The sequence below is a fragment of the Castor canadensis genome, chromosome 11 (assembly GCF_047511655.1).
Source record: "Castor canadensis chromosome 11, mCasCan1.hap1v2, whole genome shotgun sequence".
NCBI classification, from domain to species: Eukaryota; Metazoa; Chordata; class Mammalia; order Rodentia; family Castoridae; genus Castor; species Castor canadensis.
In genome coordinates this window covers 88,272,465-88,295,487 of record NC_133396.1, presented here as the reverse complement: position 1 = coordinate 88,295,487, position 23,023 = coordinate 88,272,465, and the positions used below count along the sequence as shown (strand labels likewise).

Sequence of the window (23,023 nt, the reverse complement as noted above, 5' to 3'; positions counted from 1 at the left end):
TGTCATTTGCATTGTGTATTCTATCTAGTTCTCGATTTCAGAGAGCTGTTTTCCCTTGGGTGTGCTAGAAAAATTGTTGCAGCATCATTCCTCAGAAAAGTTTATTCATAGCAGTGTATCTGTGAGACATATCTAGACCAAGGATATATCACGGAAATAATTGCTCTGAAAAAAAAGCCACATATTTTTATTTGAAAAATTATTTTCTCCTCATCCTGGAAATAATTATATAAGCACGTGATGTGAACTGTGGTTCTGATATTATAAACAAAGCCTGTTTAATTATTTCTATATAATATTCAAGTCTTGCTTAGTTGTATTCATTTTGCTAGGAATGAAAAAACACATTTGCATTTAATTAAATTGGAGTGATATAGTATTATACCATCTTTTAAAAACTACTGGCAAATTTCAAGTGTTTGGAGCACTGTATAAATAGAGATGAGCAAAGTCTATTCAGGGCAAAGTAATTAGAGCATCTTTGGCTAGAAGATCTCTGAGTAAAAATAGCTAGTCTCAGATAGTGTTGGGATAAGGTAATTAAGGCCTGAAGAATAGTGATGAAAATCTTTTGCTCAGAAACCCTTTATTTTAGGTTTAATGCCTTACATTCAAAATAGTGAATCCTTAGCTTAGAAATCTCTATGTAATACAGATTAGCCCAGTGGGTACTACTGAGTGAGATAAATTATAATAACACTTTTTCTCTCCTTGCTGAAGAAGGGAAATGCATGTGGTCTAGTAACATGGCAGCTTATAAATTTAAAATAATAGTCTTGCCCCTTTTTTGTCTTTTATCACCTGTATGTTTATTTGCATATGTAATACGCTAACCTCCATCTCCTTATCTTTCTTCCCTCTTCCTCAGGTCATGTGGAAGATGCATTATGATAACCTAAGCTGAAATTGCTGGATTTTTTTTATGCTCCTCTTAACTCTCTGACAAATCATTTATTATCCTTTTTTTTCAAACTATAAATGAAGCCATCCTTTAATAAACTTCTTCAAGGGTCTCTGACCCTTTACTTCTACCATCACACCATGCAATGACACTCAAATATATTTCTTTATGCTAGGTTTCCTGAATACCCAAATTGCATTTCTAGCTATTGCTTGGACTTCTGTACTTGAAATGGAATGGCATCTTAAATTAAATGACTTCAAAACAAGAAACATTCTCTAGTCTTTCTAACCTCCCCACCTCTATTACACACAGCCTTCACTATTTCAGTTCATATTACCATCAGCTACTTTTGATAAACTCTCAAAATTTTACATATCCAACCAAATTCATGTCCCTTCTACTTATATAACATCATTAAATTCATCTCCTCCTTTCCATTTTCACTGCCAAGTACTAAGATCAGGCCCATACATCCTCTTATTAAGAATATAGGAATTGTTGCTATTGATCATCATGTGCTGCTTCTCCCAGACTTTTCCATCCACCGTTCATAGATCTGCTTCCTTAAGAACTAGTCTGATGATTCCATTACCCTATTTACAGTCTTCCACTGGGTTTTCACTGTCTCTTAACCTAGGATTAAAGGACCAAAATTCAGCCTCATTTGGAAGGTCTGCAAAAATATAGCGCCTTTACCTCCTTTTATGCGTATGTCATACTCCAGACAACTGGAGTAGATTTTTGTCCCTCACATATTTTTACTTTTTTTTCCCCATCCATGCATCTTTTCATATTAATATATAAACTACATTAGGGCAATGATTTTCTTTTAATCTGGTTTGTTTACTGTTCTATCCCCAACTACCTAAAGCAATCTGTGGCACATAGCAGGTACTCTGTATTCCTAAAATGGATGAATAAACAAATGAATAAAAGAAGGAACTGAAAAATGTTTTTCATAGGAACAAACCTTCACAGGCATGAAAATATTTCTTCCTGACTTTGGGTTCTAAGAAATAATCCTATATCTCTTAGTAAGTTGCTTACAGTAACTTAAGTGAATTTTGTTCCTTCTAATCAAATGGACCTTGACTGACAAGGCACAGAAAAGTTTTAAAGACAACTTGGATGAAGGAACTTGGTTTTTAGAGACTTATTTCATTTTGAGAAGAGCTCTTTGTGGCTCCCCTGAGCTTTGCTTTGTTGTTCACAAAACATACAAGCAAAAATACCCCATGGTCAGGTGTCTGGCACCTTTACATTTGGTCAAGGAAACATTCTGATTTCAATGGAACTACTCACTAAATGAATGAAAGGTCTCTCCATGACTGTAATATATTACTTGGTTCCATGTAAAAGAGACATTTAATGAGAGCTATATATTAATTGTATAGCCTAACATAACTAAACAGTACATTTTCCCTAAAATACTATTTCAGTTCACTAATTAGTTGATTTTCAAGGTGCACTACTTTGGTTGATCATCAAGCTACTTTATGTTCTGTGCTCAAATCCACCTTATTACTCAATAAACTTTAGGCAAGAAACAAACCTCTGAACTTTTTGCTAGTAGAACTGTTTCTGAAGGAATCAAGACCTGAGACTGGGGCTCTAGATTCCTAACATGATAAAGCATTTCTTATTTGCATAGATGCTTAGAACACCAACTGTCACAACCACATGGCTTCATCTATGAGGAAGAATGTGATAGACAAAGACCCTATTCTTTAAGGAGAATAGGGTCTGTTTCTTTACCAACAGAACACTTAGAGATGTAAGTTTTCAGTGAAAAATAGTTGCTGATAAAGATGCAGTTTCTTTGATTACAGAAGAAGCTGGGATGTTCATATGTGATGATAAGTGCTTAAAATTAAGTAAACTTGTTCCAAAAAGCACAAATTTAAAACACTAGAACTAGAATAAGTTACGGCATAATTTTCACCTAGGAGAAATTAAAATTTCATGTTTTTTTTCTTCTGTAGCTACTGGAGTAAATGTAGGTACACTGAACATGCTTTTTCCATTTGATCAAATTTCCTGTCTCTATAAAGTCACCTGGCTAATTTCTCTCCTGATGGGCTTTTCAATAGTATATGATTTCTTTATACAACTAATCATATTGTGAAGTGTTTTAGGTGGTTTTTAATGAACAGTAAACCAATGTTAATTCTAATTAGTTAGGAAAAACAAAGATTTCTTTATGATAGTTACTCATAGTACAAGTATGCTCCTTAGGAGATAAGGCTAATCATTTGGGACATAACATATCTGTGCTAGTATTTTGTTCATAGTGATAGCCAAAAAACTGCTGTTATCCTCAGGGACAGTGGTAGTGGTCCTAATACACTTTATTGCTTCTAATCTAGTCACTGGCTTCCAATGAACTTCTTATGTATTTTCCAACTAACTCTTCATATAATTTCTGAAATGTATGGTGGCATGTGTTTTAACCCATTTTACTCTAAAATGGAGACATGCAGAGAATAAATGCATACATAAAGAGTCTGCTTATGACTATACTGAAAGCAGCATATTTTAAATGGAAAAAAAAGAGACCTGTTGAAACTATTCCAGAAACAGGGGTAGAGAGGGATAAAAGAGAATGATGAAGGGGGTGAATTAAACTATGATACATTGTAAGAACTTCTGTAAATGCCACAATGTACCCCCAACACAACAATTAAAAAAAAAAAAAAAGAAAAACTGCATGTTGTGCTCTAACATACTACCTTAGTTGAGGTGCCGGAGCAACTGAAATCCATCCTCTTGCAAAATATAAAAAGCTGGCTTTGAAGAATGCTAAGGACCACACTGTAAGCCTTCAGTCTTTTTCTAATCTTTAAATTTGTGCATGGATAAGAGGCTAAGAATTCAGAATGGCTTAGCCAGGTAAATCAGAATTTTAAGTATCTGAATCTGTGTGGCTCACCTGGCGAATTGAAGGATACACACACACAGACACTTCTCTTGCTCTCTCATATATCTATATGAGAGATGTATATCTATATGAAAGACAGAGAGAGAGAAAGAGAGAAATTCCTTTAATGCTCTCTAATGATGTTATGCAGTCCAATTAAACCTTTCTGTCAGTTTCATTCTCTTTGAAAAATTCCTGTCATTGCACTATGTACATTAAGGAAAGGCTTCATGATAATTGTTATTGTTGCAACCAAGCTACGCTTTAAGGCCCAAATTGTTAATACCATTAAGTGGTTTTTAATTTTTCCCATTAAGTGCTTTTAAAACAATGATTTTATAGCATCTGCCAATATTATTTTTCAACATAATTTTAAGTATTATTTATTTTCACCAGATTTGAAATACATCTGCCATATGATGGATATTTGCTAGTTAAAGAAAGAAACTGAGCCTAGAAACTATTGTCAGTTGCTGTTTTTCTAGTTCATTGTGCTATTGTAGGCTAAACTATATCACTGGCATGTTTTGATTAATGTAGCAAATATTTTAAAAAGTTAACAGTTATTGACAGCTTATCTATTTTGGAATAGAATTTCTACTAATAGGGTACTAAAACTCTCAAATTATTAATTTTATTAATTGAATTAAAATTCTTTATCTAAAATTCACAGGACCAAAATAACAGATCTTTGTTAGATCTGTAGCAAAGATACATATTTGACAAAGCCCTCTTCAGATGAAAAATTGTAAAACCAAACAAATGAGTTGTACACATTTGTATGAATTAGTGGTTTGTTTCGGGGATGACATGAGAGTCAAAAGAGGATCTTAAAAAGCAAAAAGTGGTAACAGTGAATACTGCTATTTATATAAAGCTGAACCTTCAGCCATCAAAGCAGGAACCTACAGGCAAAATTAAAAAGAATAAATCAAGCAATAGTAAGCATATTGATATTTAGGTATAATGCTAATTACTATTAGAAAAAATAGTTGCTTTGGGGGAGAGAAATCATGAATGAAAGGTGGAATCATGAGTCATTTTTATATCTGATTTTTAAATTATGAAATGTCTTATCTTTTAACTTAAAAAAGTAAGCTATAGGGATCTTTGTATTAGCAGGATTCATTTCCTGCCTTTAAAAGTAAAGGTGAAAAGGGTGGCAGAATCCAGACTTTAAGGGGGAACAAGAGAAGGGAAGAAGTGGAAGAACAACCATAAACCACTCCTTCAAGAAGTTCAGGCAGTTCTTAAAAGAAGTAAAAATGGCCAATGAATGCATGAAGAAATGTTCAACATCCTTAACCGTAAAGGACATATAAATAAGAACTACACTGAGATTGAGATTCCTTCTTGTCCCAGTCACAATGGCTATCATCAAGAAAGCAAACAGCATATGCTGACGAGAATGTGTGTGTGTGTGTGTGAGTGTGTGTGTTTTATACACCATTACTGGGATGCTGGAAATGTAGATTAAAGTAGAACAGCCACTATGGAAATTAGTTTGGGAGGTCCTCAAAAAAACTAAGAATAGAACCACCAGGAATACTATACCACTCCTGGATATATACCCAATGGAATCAAAGTCAGTATACTGTAGAGACCTGCACACCTGTGTTTATTGCGGCACTAGTCACAACAGCCAAATCAGGGAATCAGGTTATGTGCCCATCAGCAGATGAAAAGATAAACAAAATGTTGTATCTGTACACACTGGTGTATTATTCATCCATAAAAAAGAACAAAATTTTGTCATTTGCAGGTAAATGGGTGGAACTGGAGATCATCATGTTAAGTGAAATAAGCTAATCTCAAAAACACAATTATCACATATTTTCTCTCAGGTGTGGCACTTGGATTGCTTTTTAAAGACATGAAAGTAGAAGGGGTGTACCTGGATAGAGAGTTGGAACCAGTGGAGAGAGGGAGGGGGACTCAAGAAGGTGATGGGGAGGTGAAAATTATTAATGTACATAGTATAAAAGTATGAAAATGTCATAATGAACCCCCCTAAATTTTTTAAGTTAAAAAAATATATAAAAATTATAAATGGTCAAATATATTATTAGCAAAGAAGCTTGAGGTTGAAAGAGTTATGTAGCAGGTAAATACCCAAAGGTAGATGAGGTCAGTTAAAGTTATGACTTTTTATCTTGAATCAAATACTCTGGCTTAAACATTACACCACCAGTCATCATTTCATTTTTATTTTATCTTTGGTAGACTGGAGGTCGAACTCTAGACCTGCTGCTTGCTAGGTAGGTGCTCTACCACTTGAGCCATGGCCCAGCCCTCCCTCCTTTTTTTGTGTGAATTACTTTTTATTGTTGTGCTGGGTGGGGGTACATTGTGGCATTTATAGATGTTCTTACGTGTATAAAATATATCATAATTCACCCCTTCCATCATTTTCCTTTATTCCCCTTCCCCCCATTCTTGAAATACTTTCAACAGGTATCTTTTTCTTTCTTTCTTTTTTTTTTTTTTCTCTTTCTTTCTTGTGCTGGGTGGTAGTACGTTATGGCATTTACAAAAGTTCCTACAATATATAAAATATATCATACTTGAATTCACCCCCCTCCACCATTCTCCTTTATCTCCCTCTTCCCCCATTCCTGGAACAGTTTCACAGGTATCATTTTTCCATTCACATACATGCGTACACAGTATTTGCATTATATTCACCCTCACACACCCTTTCCCCACCTCCTCCCTGCCTCCCACTGGTACCATCCCCTTTCCCCCAGGCAGAACCTATTTTGCCCTCCTGTTCTCTGATTTTGTAAAAGAAAAAAATGACATTTTTGTTTAAGATACTACACAGGGAATATCCTTGTGACATTTCCATGTATGTGTGTGTGTGTGTGTGTGTGTGTGTGTGTGTGTGTATATATAATAACGTGAATTGGTTTATCTCCTCTATTTTTCTTCTTTCTACCTTTCTACCTTAGTCCCCTTCTTCTGGTGTTTTCAACAGGTTTAAAAATTCTATATTTGTGGGGAGCAGATTAAAGCCTATGAGAACTGGACACGAGCAAGGCGAAATGCAGTTAATTGCTTTTACCTGTAGGCGGAAATAGGCGCAGTCCTTGGCCACGAAACAGGGAAAGGCAGAACAGCTGCATCTCCTAAATTGTGTTCAGAGAAGCAGGAACTTAGGTTTCTCCTGTTACAATGTCATGCCCCTCCCTGTGGCTGCATCCTGTTTGCTGCAATAAAAGACCCTTGAAGGAAGAAGAGAAGCTTTTCCTTTCTGCTTCTGGCTTTTGCCTTTTGGGGCTTTACTTTGGGCATTTTGGTGTGGGAAGCTTTTGGAAGGGAAAAGAATTGTTGAAGGTGAACCCCTAAAGGGAAAAATTGCTGCAGGGAAAATGCCAAAGGGAAAGGGAACAATTGCTGAAGGGAAAATGCTAAAGAGGGGTTGATAGAAAGTCTGCAGGGAGAACTTTAATGTAGGCTTCAGAAAGGAAAGCTAAAGCTAAAGAAAAGCCAAAGAGAACATGGGACAGTGCACAGTGCAAGTCTAAGGACCAAGACTTTAAGAGTTATGCATATGCAGGTTGTAGGAGAGGCTGTTTGCAAGTTTGTAGTGCCCAGGCTTTGAGAGCAAAAAAGATGAGACAGTGCAAGCCTGGGGGCAAAAGACTTTAAGAGCAACTAAGCTAAAGATAAGCTGAGAGCAAACATGGGATAGTGCCAGCCTAAGGAAAGAGGTTTTAAGCAAGGTTTTAAAGAAGGCTTTAGAAGGAGGGTTTTAAAGAACTGCAAGGAGCAAGGCCTTAAAGAATCAAGATAGAGAAAAAGAAGCAATGAAGGTTGTACATCTCCAGCCGAGCGTACAATACACCTGACCCCAAATTTCTTTGTCTATCTATCCTGTATCTTCTCTAAAATCTCCAGTCTCCTCCAGTTAAGCCCAGTTAGGTCCAGTAATAACCAAGGAGCGAGAAAGAAAACCTCGCTCCAGCAAGGGAGGGAGTGCGAGAAACAGCGCCCCCTTCATATATTCATTCTTGTATGAAGAGTTTATCAATCATATTCATCTTCTTAACTTCCTTCTTTTATCCTCCCCCTCTCATATGTGACCTGTTTTTCATAATATTGCTGTATTTCTATTAGGTCTATATTCTACATATGAGAGAAAATATGAGGCTTTTGGCCTTATGAACCTGGCTAACTTTGCTTAAGATAATGTTCTCTAGTTCCATACATTTTTACCTGCAAATGACAAAATTTCATCCATCTGTGGCTGAACAAAATTCCATTGTATGTAACTACCACATTTTCTTAACCAGTTTATCAGTAATGGAGCATCTTGGCTGTTTCCATAGCTTTGCTATTATGAATGGTGCTGCCATAAACATGGGTGTGCAAGTGCCTTTGTTGTAACCTGACTTACCTTCCTTTGGGTGTATCCCTGGGAGTGGAATTGCTGGATCATATGATAGTTCTGCTTTTAGTTTTTTTGAGGAGACTCTATCCTGTTTTCCGTAATGGTTGTACTAATTTACATTCCCACCAGCAGTGTATGAGGGTTCCTTTTTCCCCACATCCTTCCCAACATTTGTTACTGTTTGTGTTCTTGATGGTAGTCATTCTAACAGGAATGAGGTATAATCTTAATGTGTTTTGATTTGCATTTCCTTTATGGCCAGGGATGTTGAGCATTTCCTTATGTGATTTTTAGCCATTTGGACTGCTTCCTTGTTCAGTTCATTTGCCCATTTCTTCATTGGGCTGTTAATTTTGGGGGAGTTTAGTTTTTTGAGCTGTTAATCCCTTGTTAGATGTATAGCTGTCAAAGATTTGCAGCCTCTTCAAATTACACACTGTTTCTTTTGTTGTGTGGAAGCATTTTAATTTCATGTAGCCCTATTTGTCAACTCTTTCTTTTAGTTGCTGAGCCATTTGAGCTCTATTTAGGAAGTAATTGCCTATGCCTATTACTTGCAAAGCATACCCTGTTCTTTCCTGCACTAGTTTCAGAGTTTCAGGTTATATTAAGGCCCTTGATCCAATTTGAGTAGATAGTTGTACAGGGTGAAAGACAAAGATCAATTTCAGTTTTCCACATGCAGATATTCAGTTTTCCCAGCAACATTTGTTGAAGAGGCTATCTTTTTTCCATTGTATGTTTTTGGCACTTTTGTCAAAAGTTAGGTGGGCATAGCTGCATAGATTCATAACTGGGTCTTCTGTTCCACTGGTATTCATTTCTGTTTTTGTGCCAGTAGCATACTGTTTTTATTGTTTTTGAGGTAGGGTCTCACTTTATGCTGAGGCTGGTCTGGACCCTGATCCTCCTCTTTTTGCTTCCCTGCCTTAGTTGTGATGACAAGTGTGTACCACCATGCATAGCCATTGGTTGAGATAGGGTCTCTGATGAACTTTTTGCCCAGCTGGCCTCAAATTGTGATCCTCCTGATCGCCTTCTCCTAAATAGGTAGGACTATATGCTTGAGCCACTGACTCAGGCTCCAGTCACCATTTTTTTTTTTAAGTAAATTGTTAAGTGGCCAAATTCTGTGTGTAAGAAGGTAAGGCAGAAACTGCAATTCAGGAGATAGTTTCACTGTGGATTTTTTTTTTTCCCCTCAGCCAATCTGTTGTTTTCCTCGTCCTTTTATATTAGGTAACCTTGGCTTCTAGATCAAGATGACTTTCCTTCTTTGTTTTCACAAGGCATTTCCAATCACACTACACTCTTTAATCACAATTCTTTCTGACAGGTTTTTGATTGGATCCATATTTGCAGTCTGGGTCCTGAGAATCTAATTTATGTGTCTGTTGCAACAATTCGCAAACATTTTCATTTCAAAACTGCTTTGTACTCTTAAAATTTATTAAAGACTCTGAAGAGTTTTTGGTTGTGTGAATTTTATTTATTTATATTCTTCAAATTAGAAATTAAAATATTTAAAAATATTTCCAGTTTATTTAAAACATTAAGACCATTATATGTTAACAGAACATTTAAAAACAATTATTTCTAGTGTAAAAACAATTTAATGAGAAGAGTGGTGGCATTACATGTTTTTTGCAGATCTCTTTATTCTCTTAACAACTTCAGGAATACAATGCTTTGTTATTAATTGTGGTTACCATGTTATATAGTAGATCTTTAACTTATTTTGTATCCTTTGACCAACATCTTTCCAACCTCTCCCTCACCCACTCCCACCAATGGTAACCACCATTCTACTATCTATCTACTTATGAGTTTAACTAATTTATACCCCACATATAAGTAAGATCACATAATGTTTGCTTTTCTGTGTCCGGTTTATTTTACTGAACATTATGTCCTCTAGTTTCATCCATGTTGTTACAAATAATATTTCTTTCATTTTTAAAACTGAATAATATTTATACCATATTTCCTTTATCCATTTATCTGTTGATGGACATCTGAGTTGATTCCATATCTTTGCTACTGTGAATAATTCTGCAATGAACATATGAGTGAACTCCTTTTACTATACTGTCATATTGATCTCATCTCCTTAAGATTTATATATATATGTATGTATACACACACATTCACACACACATATATACATATATATCCAGTAGAGGTATTGCTGGGTTGATCAGTTTGCCGATCTCTAGCATTTGTCTTACTGTAAAATGGCCAGAGTCTCAAATGTGCTCTTGTATTCACTGTGCTACATTATCACATCATAGCTTTAAAAAACTCCACTGTACACTCAGGAGATGAAGAAAGTCAAAAGACAAGTAACATCTTAATATGAACAACAAAATAGTTTTAAACTTGAGGATGCTCTGAAAGAGTTTTGAGTCCCCTCCATATTAAATTTCAAGGCTCTTTGTTGCCCTCTTACTAGATGCCACCATCTAGTAAACAGCATCTGTTTATGGTGGTTATCTTAGGCAACTCAGGCTACTGTAACAAAATACCATGAGCTGGATATCTTATAAACAACAGAATTGTAACAGTTATGAGGCTGGGAAGTTTGAGACCCACAGTGTTGGTGTCAAGTTATGGCCTGTTTCTTGGTTTACAGAGGCACATTCTTCTTGTGTCCTCACATGGTGAAAGAACAAGGGCTGCTTTCATAAGGGTACTGATCCCATTCATGAAAATTCTGCTCTCAAGATCTACTCACCTCTCAAAGACCTCATCTCTTGATAACATTATGTGGTGATTAGGTTTCAACATATGAATTTTTAGGGGACAAAAACATTCAGACTGTAGCAGTGCTTCAGTGCTAGAAAACCCTGATTGCTGTTCCAATGGGTTTTATTTTTTCAATCTGGGTGCTTCTCTTCTTTTCTTTTGAAAAGGGAAATTCAAGTATAGTAGCATTCTGTCTCTGCTCTTAAATCCACGTCCAGTCAAGAAACTGAAGACATTGAATTCTACAATGGGTAACAAAAAAATGTTTCAGACATTTTACCCTTGACTGTGAACTGTTGTTAGCTATTCTACAACCTTTTTTGAGTGCTTACCCTATGAAAAAATATATTCAAACTCACACCTCCACTTACTGTACATTTACAATTTATATGTAGACTGCACTGTACTCAAATACATATATTTATGAGTTATGCTATTGCAGTCATGTTATAAAATGTATAAAACATAAGTAAAATAGATTAATATAAATATTAGAAAGTTTGCCTCCATCCCTCACATGTTTATTTTCTAAGAGAGCCAGACATTCTCTCCTATTAGATGACTAGACTGGTGGTAGAACATGATAAATCTGTAGTGAAGTTATATCATTGCAATTCTAGAGGCTTTTGATATAACTTCTGTGTCCGTACAAGTAAGATACTGTGGAAATTCACAACGGAAGTCAGAACTGTGTTTGCTAAACTTACACCTTCCTTATTATGATGTAAAAAAATAAGCTATAGCTACTGGTTGTGTTACTTGGTTGCAGTAGACTCTTCCAGAGGCCACTGCACCTAACCCGTGAAATCTGTTGTTTCACAGAGCAGGCAATCTAATTCCAAGGAATATTTCACAGTCAGCGGGTGTCAGTGGCTCAAACCTATAATCCTAGCTACTTGAGAGGCTGAGACAGGGAGAATTGTTGTTCGAGGCTAGTCTCAAAAAGTTTTTGAGACCGCATTTGCAAAATAGCCAGAGCAAAATGGACTGGAAGTATGGAAGTAGTCCACCTGCTTTGGAAGTCAAAACCCTGAATTCAGACTCGAGTCCCACCAAAAAAAAAAGAAGGAATATTTGAAAATCATCATCTGCTGTATTATATCAAAATTCTTTCCTTCCACTTTGCTTCCACAAAGGTGGCATTGTTTTGGATGTTATATTGAATTGGCAAAATTCTTTTGATGCTTGTTAGAAACTTTCAGTAATATTATTGCTATTTTTTAATGTTAGAACTAGGTAAAAATTTTAAGTAAAATTTATGGGAAATTATATCTTTTTTTTCTTCTCTTAAAAGATTTAGAATCAGATAATGATATTTCAACTCTGGTACTACATTAAAATTATCTAGAGACTTAAAAAATAAACAATACAGTAAACAACCAAAACATAAAACAATGACAGGACCTTGGAATGTTATTTGATTAATTTAGGCTGAGGCTCAGGCAAGGGTATTTTAAAATAACTCTCCAGGTGTTCCTGATGTTTTGATGTGTGTGCTTCTGATGTGTTGGCAATCACAGCATAGAATCATCTGTATCCTCTGTTTTCAACTCATTGTGGCCATTAAATATACATTTAGTGCCACCATGTTGTATGACCCCAGAAGATGCCATTAACATTGTGACTTATGTGAAAGGCACTACTCTAAGCGTGAATGGAACCTCCTTGAGTCCATGGTTGGTTGTATAAGTGAGCAGCTTCAATAATCACTGACATAGGAGAATACAATATGTCTGTAGCCTTGTATGCTTTCCTCTTCAATTCCAATGTATAAATGACAGCCTTGATAGTCAGTTTCTCAACATAGGTCAGATATATATCTAACAGCAAAAATGGGTGGTGGGGTGGGGAGTGTATATTTTACAGAAGGTGAGGATTCAAAAGATCCCAAGAGGAATTTTGGTAACTATACGAAATAAAAATTTGCCTGGAGTTTCAGAACTAAGAGACTGTGGAGAGGTCAGATATAATCATTGCTGATTATGGAAGTGTTACGGCAAGCTTATCTCTTTGAATTAGAACGGGAAAATACTCATGATTACAGAAAGAAATGCCTCATTAAATAGCAATAGTATAAAGAATATATGGTACATCTGTTGAGTCTTTTTCTAACTTGAGCAACATATATTACTAACTGTGCTTAGGTTCTTTACATGTTAATTAATCTTCAGTCATGTAAAACCACTGGGCTTTAACAACAGGGGTTTTGGCTCTCCTGTTCCATTGTGTGTGCTTTATTGTAGTGAATATCAAAACAGCAGTTAATTATAGTAGTACCACTTCTGTTCTTCACCTCATTATCTCTGTCTTGCACTATTATTTTCTGTTGCTGCTGGCTATACAGCATCAGGCCTGGTACCAGTGAAGTGTGAACACAATGCCAGCACTGCATTCAGCACAAGAATAGAAAGGCAGATGGCAGATTTTACTATTTATAGTTGGAGCCAGTCTGCCTGAGGTGAGCCCTACTGAAATGGTTCTTATCAAGAATGTTTTCATTTATTAAAGGGAAAGGGAAATGAAAGCCAAATAAAAAGACTCAGTCCTCAGGACTCCACACGCAAAAATCCGACTATGATTGCACAGCAATTTTAAGTATTGATTAGACATGTATGAACTGGAAAATTACATATTTTCTCTCTGTTTTCAAAATAAAGACTAAAGGCTAGCAGCATCTTTTATGGCAGAACTTGAGGAATTTATTGTTTATTGAAGTTTTGCTGCCATAGCAACTAATTGCAGAGTGAATTTTAATTATTAGGAACAAACTGGTATGTCATAAGAACTAGTTATTTAACAGCATTAATATATTATTTAAATTATGAATAATTTTTACTTTCTCATTTTGAGGGGGTGGTACTGGGATTTGAATGCATTGTTTTGTGCTCATTCTATCACTTGAGCTACACTTTCAGCCCACTAATTATTTCCTGACTGCCATGGAAAGAATACAAAACTCTGCATCATATTTGTTTGTATTACTTTTTAAAAATGGATTCATTGTTAAAAACTGAGAAATATTTTATGTCAATTAGTATGTTGAAATAAAATTTGTACTCCAAATTAATACGGCATATCAGATATTCAGGCTTTCTTATTCTTTAGACATTGATTTAAAAGTGTTTTAATACTGGGCATGGTGGTGCATTTCTGTAATCCCAGTATTAAGGAGACCTAAGCACGAGAATCTCAAGTTTGAGGCTAGTTGGGCTACATAAAGCTCCTGTCTCATTAAAAAAAAAAAAAAAAAGATTTTTTTCTTTTTTAAAGAAGTGTTTTAATCTCAAGAACAAAATGAGTTGATAACTAAAGTGCTCTATTAAAGAATTTAGATGGTCCAGTTGATACAAAGTACAAAGTTAACAGGGAATTATGATAGAAGCCAATAAAACTCATATTTCACAGAAAATAAGTATCTTTATATTATAGCCTAAAGAAATTGATTTAATCATAGTCATAAGTTTTGATTGGCTGTATTGAAATTTCGCTGATTGCTTAGTCATATGCTAAATTATACCATAACATTTTTTCAGTTTTTAATCATGATAAAGTATCTGTCATATTTATTTGTTCACTGATTTTATTTTGAAGAAATAATCAGTTGATTTGAATGTTTCACTTCTCTGTGATGTGAACTTTGATAGATAGGTTTACAGAAAGCTAGATTTGTAAAAGAATAGCTACAATCTAAATTGAGAAATTAGACTTCTTGCTTTGTTAACTTTAAATTCATTTATGAAACATAACCAAAAATAATAGGGACTTGTCTAGACACAGTAGATTAAAACATGCAAATAGCTGAGGTCATTCCCAAAACACCTCTAAAAGGAAAGCAAAGGGTGTTTAAATACATAAATTCATAACGGCAAAGAAAATGGAAGAGGAAATAAATTATTTTTAAAAATTCTTTTTTTGGTAGTTCTGGAATTTGGACTGAGGGCTTCATGCTTGGGAGTCAGGTGTTCTACTGCTTGAACCATGCCTCCAGCCTTTTTTACTCTGGTTATTTTGGATATGAGATCTTGCTTTTTGCTGAGGCTGTCCTGGACCATGATCCTCCTGTTATAATTCTCCTGCCCTTGCTGGGATGACAGGCATGCACAACCACACCTACATCTATTCTGTTGAAATGGGGGTCTTGCAAAATTTTTTGTCCAGGTTGACCTGAAACCATGATCCTTTGGATCTCAGTCTCCTGTGTAGCTGGGATGATACACACCTGCTATTGTGCCCGGCAATTGGTTGAGAGGGGTCTTGCTAACTTTTTGCTCAGGCTGGCCTCAAACTGCAGTCTTCCTAATCTCAACCTCCCAGGTAGCTAGGATTACAGGCATGGCTTGATAAATTATAAAATTTGAAGCTAGAAGGGGGCTACATAAGTGCTAACTAATTTAGACCTGAGAAAGGTCAGCTATAAGTTTGCAGTGAGGAAAACTGACAAAACTCAGATTTATATACCATCATCCCATAATAGTCAAAAATTAGAGCCCGGCGCCGGTGGCGCATACCTGTAATGTAGATACTCAGAAGGCAGAGATGAGGAGGGTCATGATTTGAAGCCAGCCTGGGCAAATAGTTCCATGAGACCCTATGTCAAAGGAAACCCTTCACAAAAAAGGACTGGTGGAGTGGCTCAAAGTGTAGGCCCTGAGTTCAAGCCCCAGTACTGCAAAAAAAAAAAAAAAGAAAAAGAAAAAACCACCAGCAGCTTCTGTGAGTAGAAGTTAAAATGGAGTTAAACACAGGATAATTGATTTTAATGTCTATTTAAGAAGCAGTTGGTTGCTAAAATCCAATCCTCCTTACCACTCAGCTGGGCTACAGTCCCTTCTCCTACTATTTGGCAGAAAACTAAAGGCATGTATATATATTCTCTGGAAGGTATTATAAAGATGCCAGGTCTGTGGACATCACACAACAGTAGAGGGCCAAAAGGTACATACTAGAGTGAAATCAGAGATGGTAAATGAAAATTTTGAATATTGAGACTTTCTAGTCTTCTGATAGCTCTCAGCATATTGATAATCAGGCAAGTATCATTGAGACAAAAGATTAGAATAATTTTCTTTAGCAAATCTAAGAAATCCAAGAAAGAAAAGACTTACAGATTCTTTGGGTATTCCCCAAGGAAGTGGCTCAATCTCATATCCTTCAGTGGGCACCATTGGCAATAAGCCCCATCCATTCTACAGACCTAGGTTTTTGGTATCCTGCTCTCAAATATGAACAGACAGCTAGATATCATTAGGCATTGGATGAAAACATTTGACATTAAAAAAACAAACAAATAAAACAAAACCAGCGAACAGATAAAAGCAACTGGAAGGACACAGATACTATACACAAAGAAAGGAGGAAAATGTAAAAAAGCTAACGCTAAAAATAGTATCTTGAGAGATACTAGGAAAAAAACCCCAAGATTTTTATAGATACTTGTATATGATCCTGCAAATAGGAATATTCAAAGAATTAAAATCAGCTTGTAGAATTTTTTAACCCAGCATAAAATTTTTAAAAATAGGCAATTAAGTATTAGAAAATGAAGTTCAGGAAATCTTTCATAAAATGGACTGAAATGCAAAGATAGGAAATAGTATAAAGTTGGATAATTCATACCACTGGAAAGAACAAATACCACACACAACAGCATGGGTAAATCTGAGAAACCAATCACAAAGTTCAGGCTTCCCTTTATATGAAGTTTAAGAACAGAAAAAAAAAAGCCCCAACTTTGGGCATGGGTCACATATTAGTGGTTATAACAGTGGTCAAAATAGTGGGTGTGATACAGAAAGGCATGTTGGAACGGGGGTGGTTCCCCAGGTATATACACATGCAAAAGTTATTTGTACTCTATGCACAGTTTTGTGTACTTTATATATATATGATTAACTGAATTGAAATAAGAGGGGAAAAATATCAAAGAATCAATCTAAGAGACTCAATACTTGAAAATTAAGAATTCAATAAGGAAATAAAAATAGAGGACAGGAAATAAGTACATCAAAGATATGAGGGAAACTTACTTCCATCTTAAAATTTTATACCCTGCAAAATTACCAATTATGAACATAGATTAAAAATATTTTAAGGCATGCCAGTTGTCTGTTACCCTTTTTCAAGAAGCTACTATAGTATGTTTACTACCAAAAATCAGAGAGAAGATAAGAAGAGAAGACATAAGGTAGAAGAATCAGAAAATTTACCTGGAGAGAAAGGTAAAGGGAACATTCAGGATGAGAAGAATGGAAAATTCCAAAGTGGCAAGTAAATAAGGGGACAGTTGAGCAGCCACATGAAACAGAATCCAGAATAATTTGGGGAGACTTTTTTCAAGAAGATGAAATTACCTGGGCATGGTGGTGCACATCTGACAGGAGGCAGAGACAGGAGAGTAGGGAGTTCCTGGCCAACCCAGGCAAAGGCAACAAGACTCTGCCTCCAAAAAAAAGAAGAAAAGAAAAGAGCTGGGGGCATAGCATGTGTGAGGTCCTGCATTCAATGAAATTGAAAGAAAGCTTTTCTATAATGGGAAAAATAGTAAACATCTTTGTGCTCACAGTCTTGGCTTCAAGTACTTGCTCTGTCCTTGTAACACAAAAGCAGTCTTAAACAATATTAAGTAAATGAGCATGACTGTATTCCTTTAAAACTTATTTATGGGCACTGATATTTGAGTTTCACATAATTTTTTTATGTCACAAAATATTATTATTTGCTTTTTAATGAATATATGTATGTGTGATGCATGTTTGTTAACTTATACACCCAACTTATAATTCTACTCTTGTTGGTTTTATATTTTTCGTAAGCCATCACTTTGTGTAACTCATCATTCCATTCTCACCCACCTTCTTCTTTATTAGAACCCAGTCATTTTCCAATCCTTGTAGAGAAAAAAGGAGCAAGTGTGTTCTAACTCCTGAAATTTATGCCATGATTATATTTCTAAGTGTCTCTGTATCTAGTATCAAAAATAAGCATTATTGGGTTGGTTACTTGAATATTTCAAAGCAAACTTATGATTTCATGGGGTCATTTCGGGATCAAAGGAAATAATTGACCACTGGTAGGTGTAAGAAAGAAATGATCCTGTGAATCTCAATAAAATAAACATAAAAATCAAAGAGATTAAAGTAAAAAAATAAATTATCTTCATAACTTCATAGTACTCACCAGAATTTTATTTTAGACTTGTGTGTACAACAGCACACAGTGTTAATAAAAAAAAAAGAAATACGCATTAATATAAGGTAGAAAGAGAAAGTCAAAATGCCTATGTTGTGATAATGTGAAAACAGACAAAGCATTGATCATGGATACCGGGTTTCTAATTAGGTATTTGGTCCTAAAGTTAGATAGCTTTAAGGAGAATAGTAATTACTAGCATTCTTTGTTATTTTGTTTGTGGATTTTAAAGTAGATTTTAAAAATCTACTTGCCTGAAGTAGATTTTAAAATTTGTAGTGTAGTTTTAAATGTATATGAATTGTTTTTTATCCATAGAGCTTTTATTTTCCTTTCACTGAGATTTAAACATTGCTTAATTCTGGTGTCTAGAACAGGATTTCATCAAAGATTGAAACATTTAAAACTTAAACAAACACAAAGTGAACATTTATTCTGCCTATGCAACTCATTTGTGTTCAGTTTTATTAGTCTTTTTGGACATGTGTGTGAAAGAAAGTAAGATTTGAAGGTTTTTAGATGCCTTAGTAAAACATCATGTTTTTAGGAGGTTATAATTTTATGTATTTCAGTAGATTGCATTTTGGGGTTTAAATGGTGTTCTGATTCTAGGAATTGAGGCTTATATGATTGCTGTGTCTTAAATGAAAGTGTACATAGATGTCACTTTCTTTTGGACTTGAAGACATGAAAGTGCCTCTTTCCTGATGAGAATGCATGGTATTTATTCACTCCAAAACTTTCCCAACAGTATTATTCTAGCTTATTGAAACTTGAATTTTCTCAATTAATATTTGTGTTTCTGCTCATGGGATGTGATGTTTGCCCCTCTTTTCTCCATTACACATATGTCAAAAATAAAATAAGTGTAATTATACAGGTTCCATGAGAACCCCATTTAATACAAATTTCTAAATTTCTTAGGACCATACTTAATAATTAAAAAAAAAATCTTCTTTCTATACCTCAGAATTTAGGGATGATCTCGGAGGCCTGGAATTCTGCAAGCCTCGCATATTTGAATCTCTGAGAACTGCATATTCTGTACATTATAGTACTAAATCATCACTGATTGCTTGTGGGGTGAGCTGCAGGAACATAGTAGCCAGCTTGCAGAGATACCCAATTAGTTCTGATTGGTTTGCCAGAAGAGTTTCTGCACAGCCAGGATACTTGTTATTAAGAGGAGAGACAAGAAGATGCAGTTGGTGTCTATTTGGTGTTCAGAATCCTTTTTGAAGAACTGAAGTGTTTGGTTTTTAGCAGGAACATCTTGTATCTTCCATATTTACCTATTTATAGCCCTCCATTTTCAACCTTTCTGCTTCCTGAAAGCCATGTTTTCATAGTTTAGGGGAAATAATTAATTTTATAGAGCATGAAATTTTTAAAAGACTGAGGATTAATCCCAATGGAGAAAAATTCATCGTGGTTACAAACAGTGCTCAGACAACAGGCTTTTATCTTTCAGAATTGCCTCTCATAAAAAATTCTTTTTTCTACAACAGTGCCTGCATATCTTAGACACTCAGTGACTGTGTATTAAATGATTATAGCATCATGCTAATGAAATTCATAAATGCTAAAATAATGTAGATTCTGTTTTCTGTAGGAAATGTTATCTTTATTTTACCTCAAGTTTTTACTGTAACACTTTTCCCCTTTGCAAATATTCTTTAAGCAGTATTAATTATTAATGAGGTCTGCACTTGAAGAATTTATTCACAACGAATAATTCCATTGTTGGAATTATTCCACAAACAGTCTAGAAATTTAATGTATGACCCCCCTTTTATGTCATTTACCTTAAAGGGATAGTTTGAGAATAAAAAATTCTAAAGCAAAAGTAATTTTAACTTTTTGTAACAACTTTGTGTGTGTATGAAAGATTAAAGAAAAGGGAGAGGGAAAGAAAAGGAGAGCAAGTAGAAAGAAAAGCGTTTTTTTCCTTTCATGTGGGAAGAATTAAGTTTTTTCTTTTCAAAAATTGAATTTCATGAAAATAAGCAGTAATAGGGTTAACTTTTAGGTCAAGCTATGGCTGCCTTTACATAATAGCCTAAGTTGTTGATTAGAGGGGAAAAATCATCTTTTGGAAAGGGGTGTGTATCTTGTTAAAATAAATACATTTTCCCTTTAAGGAAAATTTCAAACACTCAGCAAGAGAAATATTGTTAGATGTAGAGTATTAATTGCTGTTGCACTATTGCCTAATATGATTTCATCTGAAATAATTTCTGTTCTCCCCCTTTTAATAGCGTAAAGGACATATTTAGGTATTGAAAGCTTATATTTTAAAACAATTTTCTTTGGAAATACAAAGTGAAAATTGCTCTAAAACCAAAAAGATTTTTTAAGTTACAGGATATATGTAGATCTTGAAATTTTATAGTGCTACTTGTGAAACTGGTTCTTTGGGTTCTTTGGCTTAAAACACAAGCAATCTCGTTTATTGGTCTCTAAAGAAGTGAATTGCCTTTCTCTTCTCCCTCACCAAAGCAGAGAAGATTTCAGAAATGTATTTCTAGCTGAACTTTTGTATTTTGCCAGTTTTTCTATCACTTAGATGAAGTTTCAATTAAAAATAGACTATAAACTTATATGTGGGTGGCAGTTGAATGAGTTGCTATGACAGTTCATATTATGAGGTTGAATCAAGTGCAAAGTAGCTTAACAAAATTTAAGAAAGATAGAGTTATATCGTACTAATAATTACCATTCTTCACTCCTGGACGGAATATGTCTTCCTCTGGATGACTGAATGCAGTGGCTCACTCCTGTAAAACAAGCTACTTGGGAAGCAGAGATGGGGAGGATCAAGGTTCTAGACCACTCTGGGTAAAAAATTAGTGAGACCCCCCCCCTCAATCTCAATCAGTAAAACTGGGCTTGGTGGCATGCGTCTGTCATCCCAGCTATGAGGGAAATGTAATTAGGAGGACTGTGGTCCAGGCCAGCCTGGGCACGAAAGCAAAATGCTATTTGAAAAATGACTAAAGATAGGTAGGTAGATAGCTAGATACATGGATAGATGGATGGATAGATAAATATATAGATAGGTAAAATGGGGCTAGGGACATGGTTCAAATTGTAGGGGGCCTGCCTAACAAGTGCAAGGCCCTGAGTTCAAATCCCAGGTGTGCCAAAAAAATAAATTTTATTGGGGGAATTAGTGGAGATTGTAGCATTGAATTTGCTGCTTCTAATATCCCCTCTTCCTGAGGCATACCCTCTGTTTCCCCATTTGTGGTTATGGGTAAAGGTATTAGGGAAACTGAGTCTTACACCTCCCCAGTCCTCTACATCAGTCCTCAGAAGAGGTATTAAAGAAATGCTGCATACCAACATCTAATTCTTGTACCTCCTTCTTCTTAAAGAAAATGTAGAATTTCCTTTCCTTTATGGAATTTAAAAAATGTCATTCTACCTTTTTCTAGACTCTGGATATTTCAGTAGAAGTATGGAGTATTGCAAAGTATGCCTTGTGTAAATCAGTTTTAATATTCTATTGTTAATGTGCCATTCAATCTTAAGCTTCAATACTGAGCAGGAAGGCAATGGCGTTTTAACTGGTTCATATTCTTTTTATGAGATGGGGCTCTCACTCTGTGTTGCCCAGGTTGGTCTCAAACTCCTGTGATCATGCAAACCTTTTGCATCAGCATCATAGGTGCTGGGACTGCAAGGCATACAACCACCATCCCCAACTTCCCTGGTTTCTATTTTCAGAATACTGGCAACTGAAAACGGGAACAGAGGAATTGAAAAAGAAGAAAGTTGGCAGCTCTGTTTCTTAATGTTTTAAGTTTTAAGTACTACATGAAAATTGTACATATTTATGCAATACTGTGTGATATTTTGATACATATGTACATTGAGTAATGTTCAAACCATCGTAAACATTCCTACCTGTTCTAATAATTATTACTTCTTTGTGGTGAAAACATTCTAAATCCTTTCCTTTCTTCTACTTTTAAAAAATATATAGTACATTGTTATCACCTGTAGTTACCCTATTATGCAATAGAGCACTATCTACCTATAACTTAGTACCTATTGATCAACCTTTCTCCTTCCCTCCCTCCCTCCCACTTTACCCATTTTTATACTCTCAACTTTTCTAGGGTCTACCTTTTTAGATATAACATGAGTGAAATAATTCAGTACTTGTCTTTCTGTGCCTGGATTATTTCATTTAACATTACAGCCTCCAGTTTTATCCATGATATCACAAATGACAGAATCCCATCGTTTTATTGTTGAATAGTGTTCTACTATTATAGGTACTACATTCTCTTTTTCTGTTCATCACTTGATGGACATAGGTTGTTTCCATATCTTGGTTATTATGATTAGAGCCATAATAAACGTGGGAGTGTGTATGTTTCTTTAACATACCAATTTCATTTCCTTTGTATATATTATATATACTTTGTATATATAATAGTGAGATTGCTGGATCACATGATAGTTCTGTGTTTAATTTTTAAGGGAAATTCCATAGTGTTCTTCACAGTGACTTTACTAATTTATAAAATCTCTGGTTATTTTTCTTAACAGAAAAGGTTCTTGATTCTTCATTATCATTCTCTCTAACCAATCGTGTATTTTATGTATGCTGTGCTCTGATTATAATCTGTATTTTAAGTACTTAAATCATTGTGAACATTTTCCCATACCACCAAATATTTTGATAACATAATGACTGAATAATATTTTACCTTAAGACTTTGTGTATTTAACTATTTTGCTTTTGCTGGTTTTTTTTTTTTTTTCTTGAGATGGGGGATTCTCACTCTGTATTGCCCAGGCTGGTCTCAAACTCCTGGGATCCAGGAAACCTCTTGCATTAGCATCTCAAGCGCTGAGACTGCAG

The 23,023-nt window shown here is 35.1% G+C and overlaps 1 protein-coding gene across 11 annotated transcripts in view; it reads left to right on the top strand.

Moving 5' to 3' along the window:
- The window catches only part of Rabgap1l (RAB GTPase activating protein 1 like), a 750,530-nt gene that overhangs the window by 369,756 nt on the left and 357,751 nt on the right, over window positions 1-23,023 (top strand). The window contains exon 14 of one of the 11 annotated variants that reach the window (XM_074047413.1): window positions 869-14,239. The exons of the other annotated variants lie outside the window; for them this stretch is intronic. Coding sequence (XP_073903514.1) covers window positions 869-904 — 36 coding nt within the window. The 3' untranslated portion in view covers window positions 905-14,239. Of the gene's footprint in view, window positions 1-868; window positions 14,240-23,023 lie in introns of those variants that run through there. 11 annotated transcript variants of the gene reach the window in all.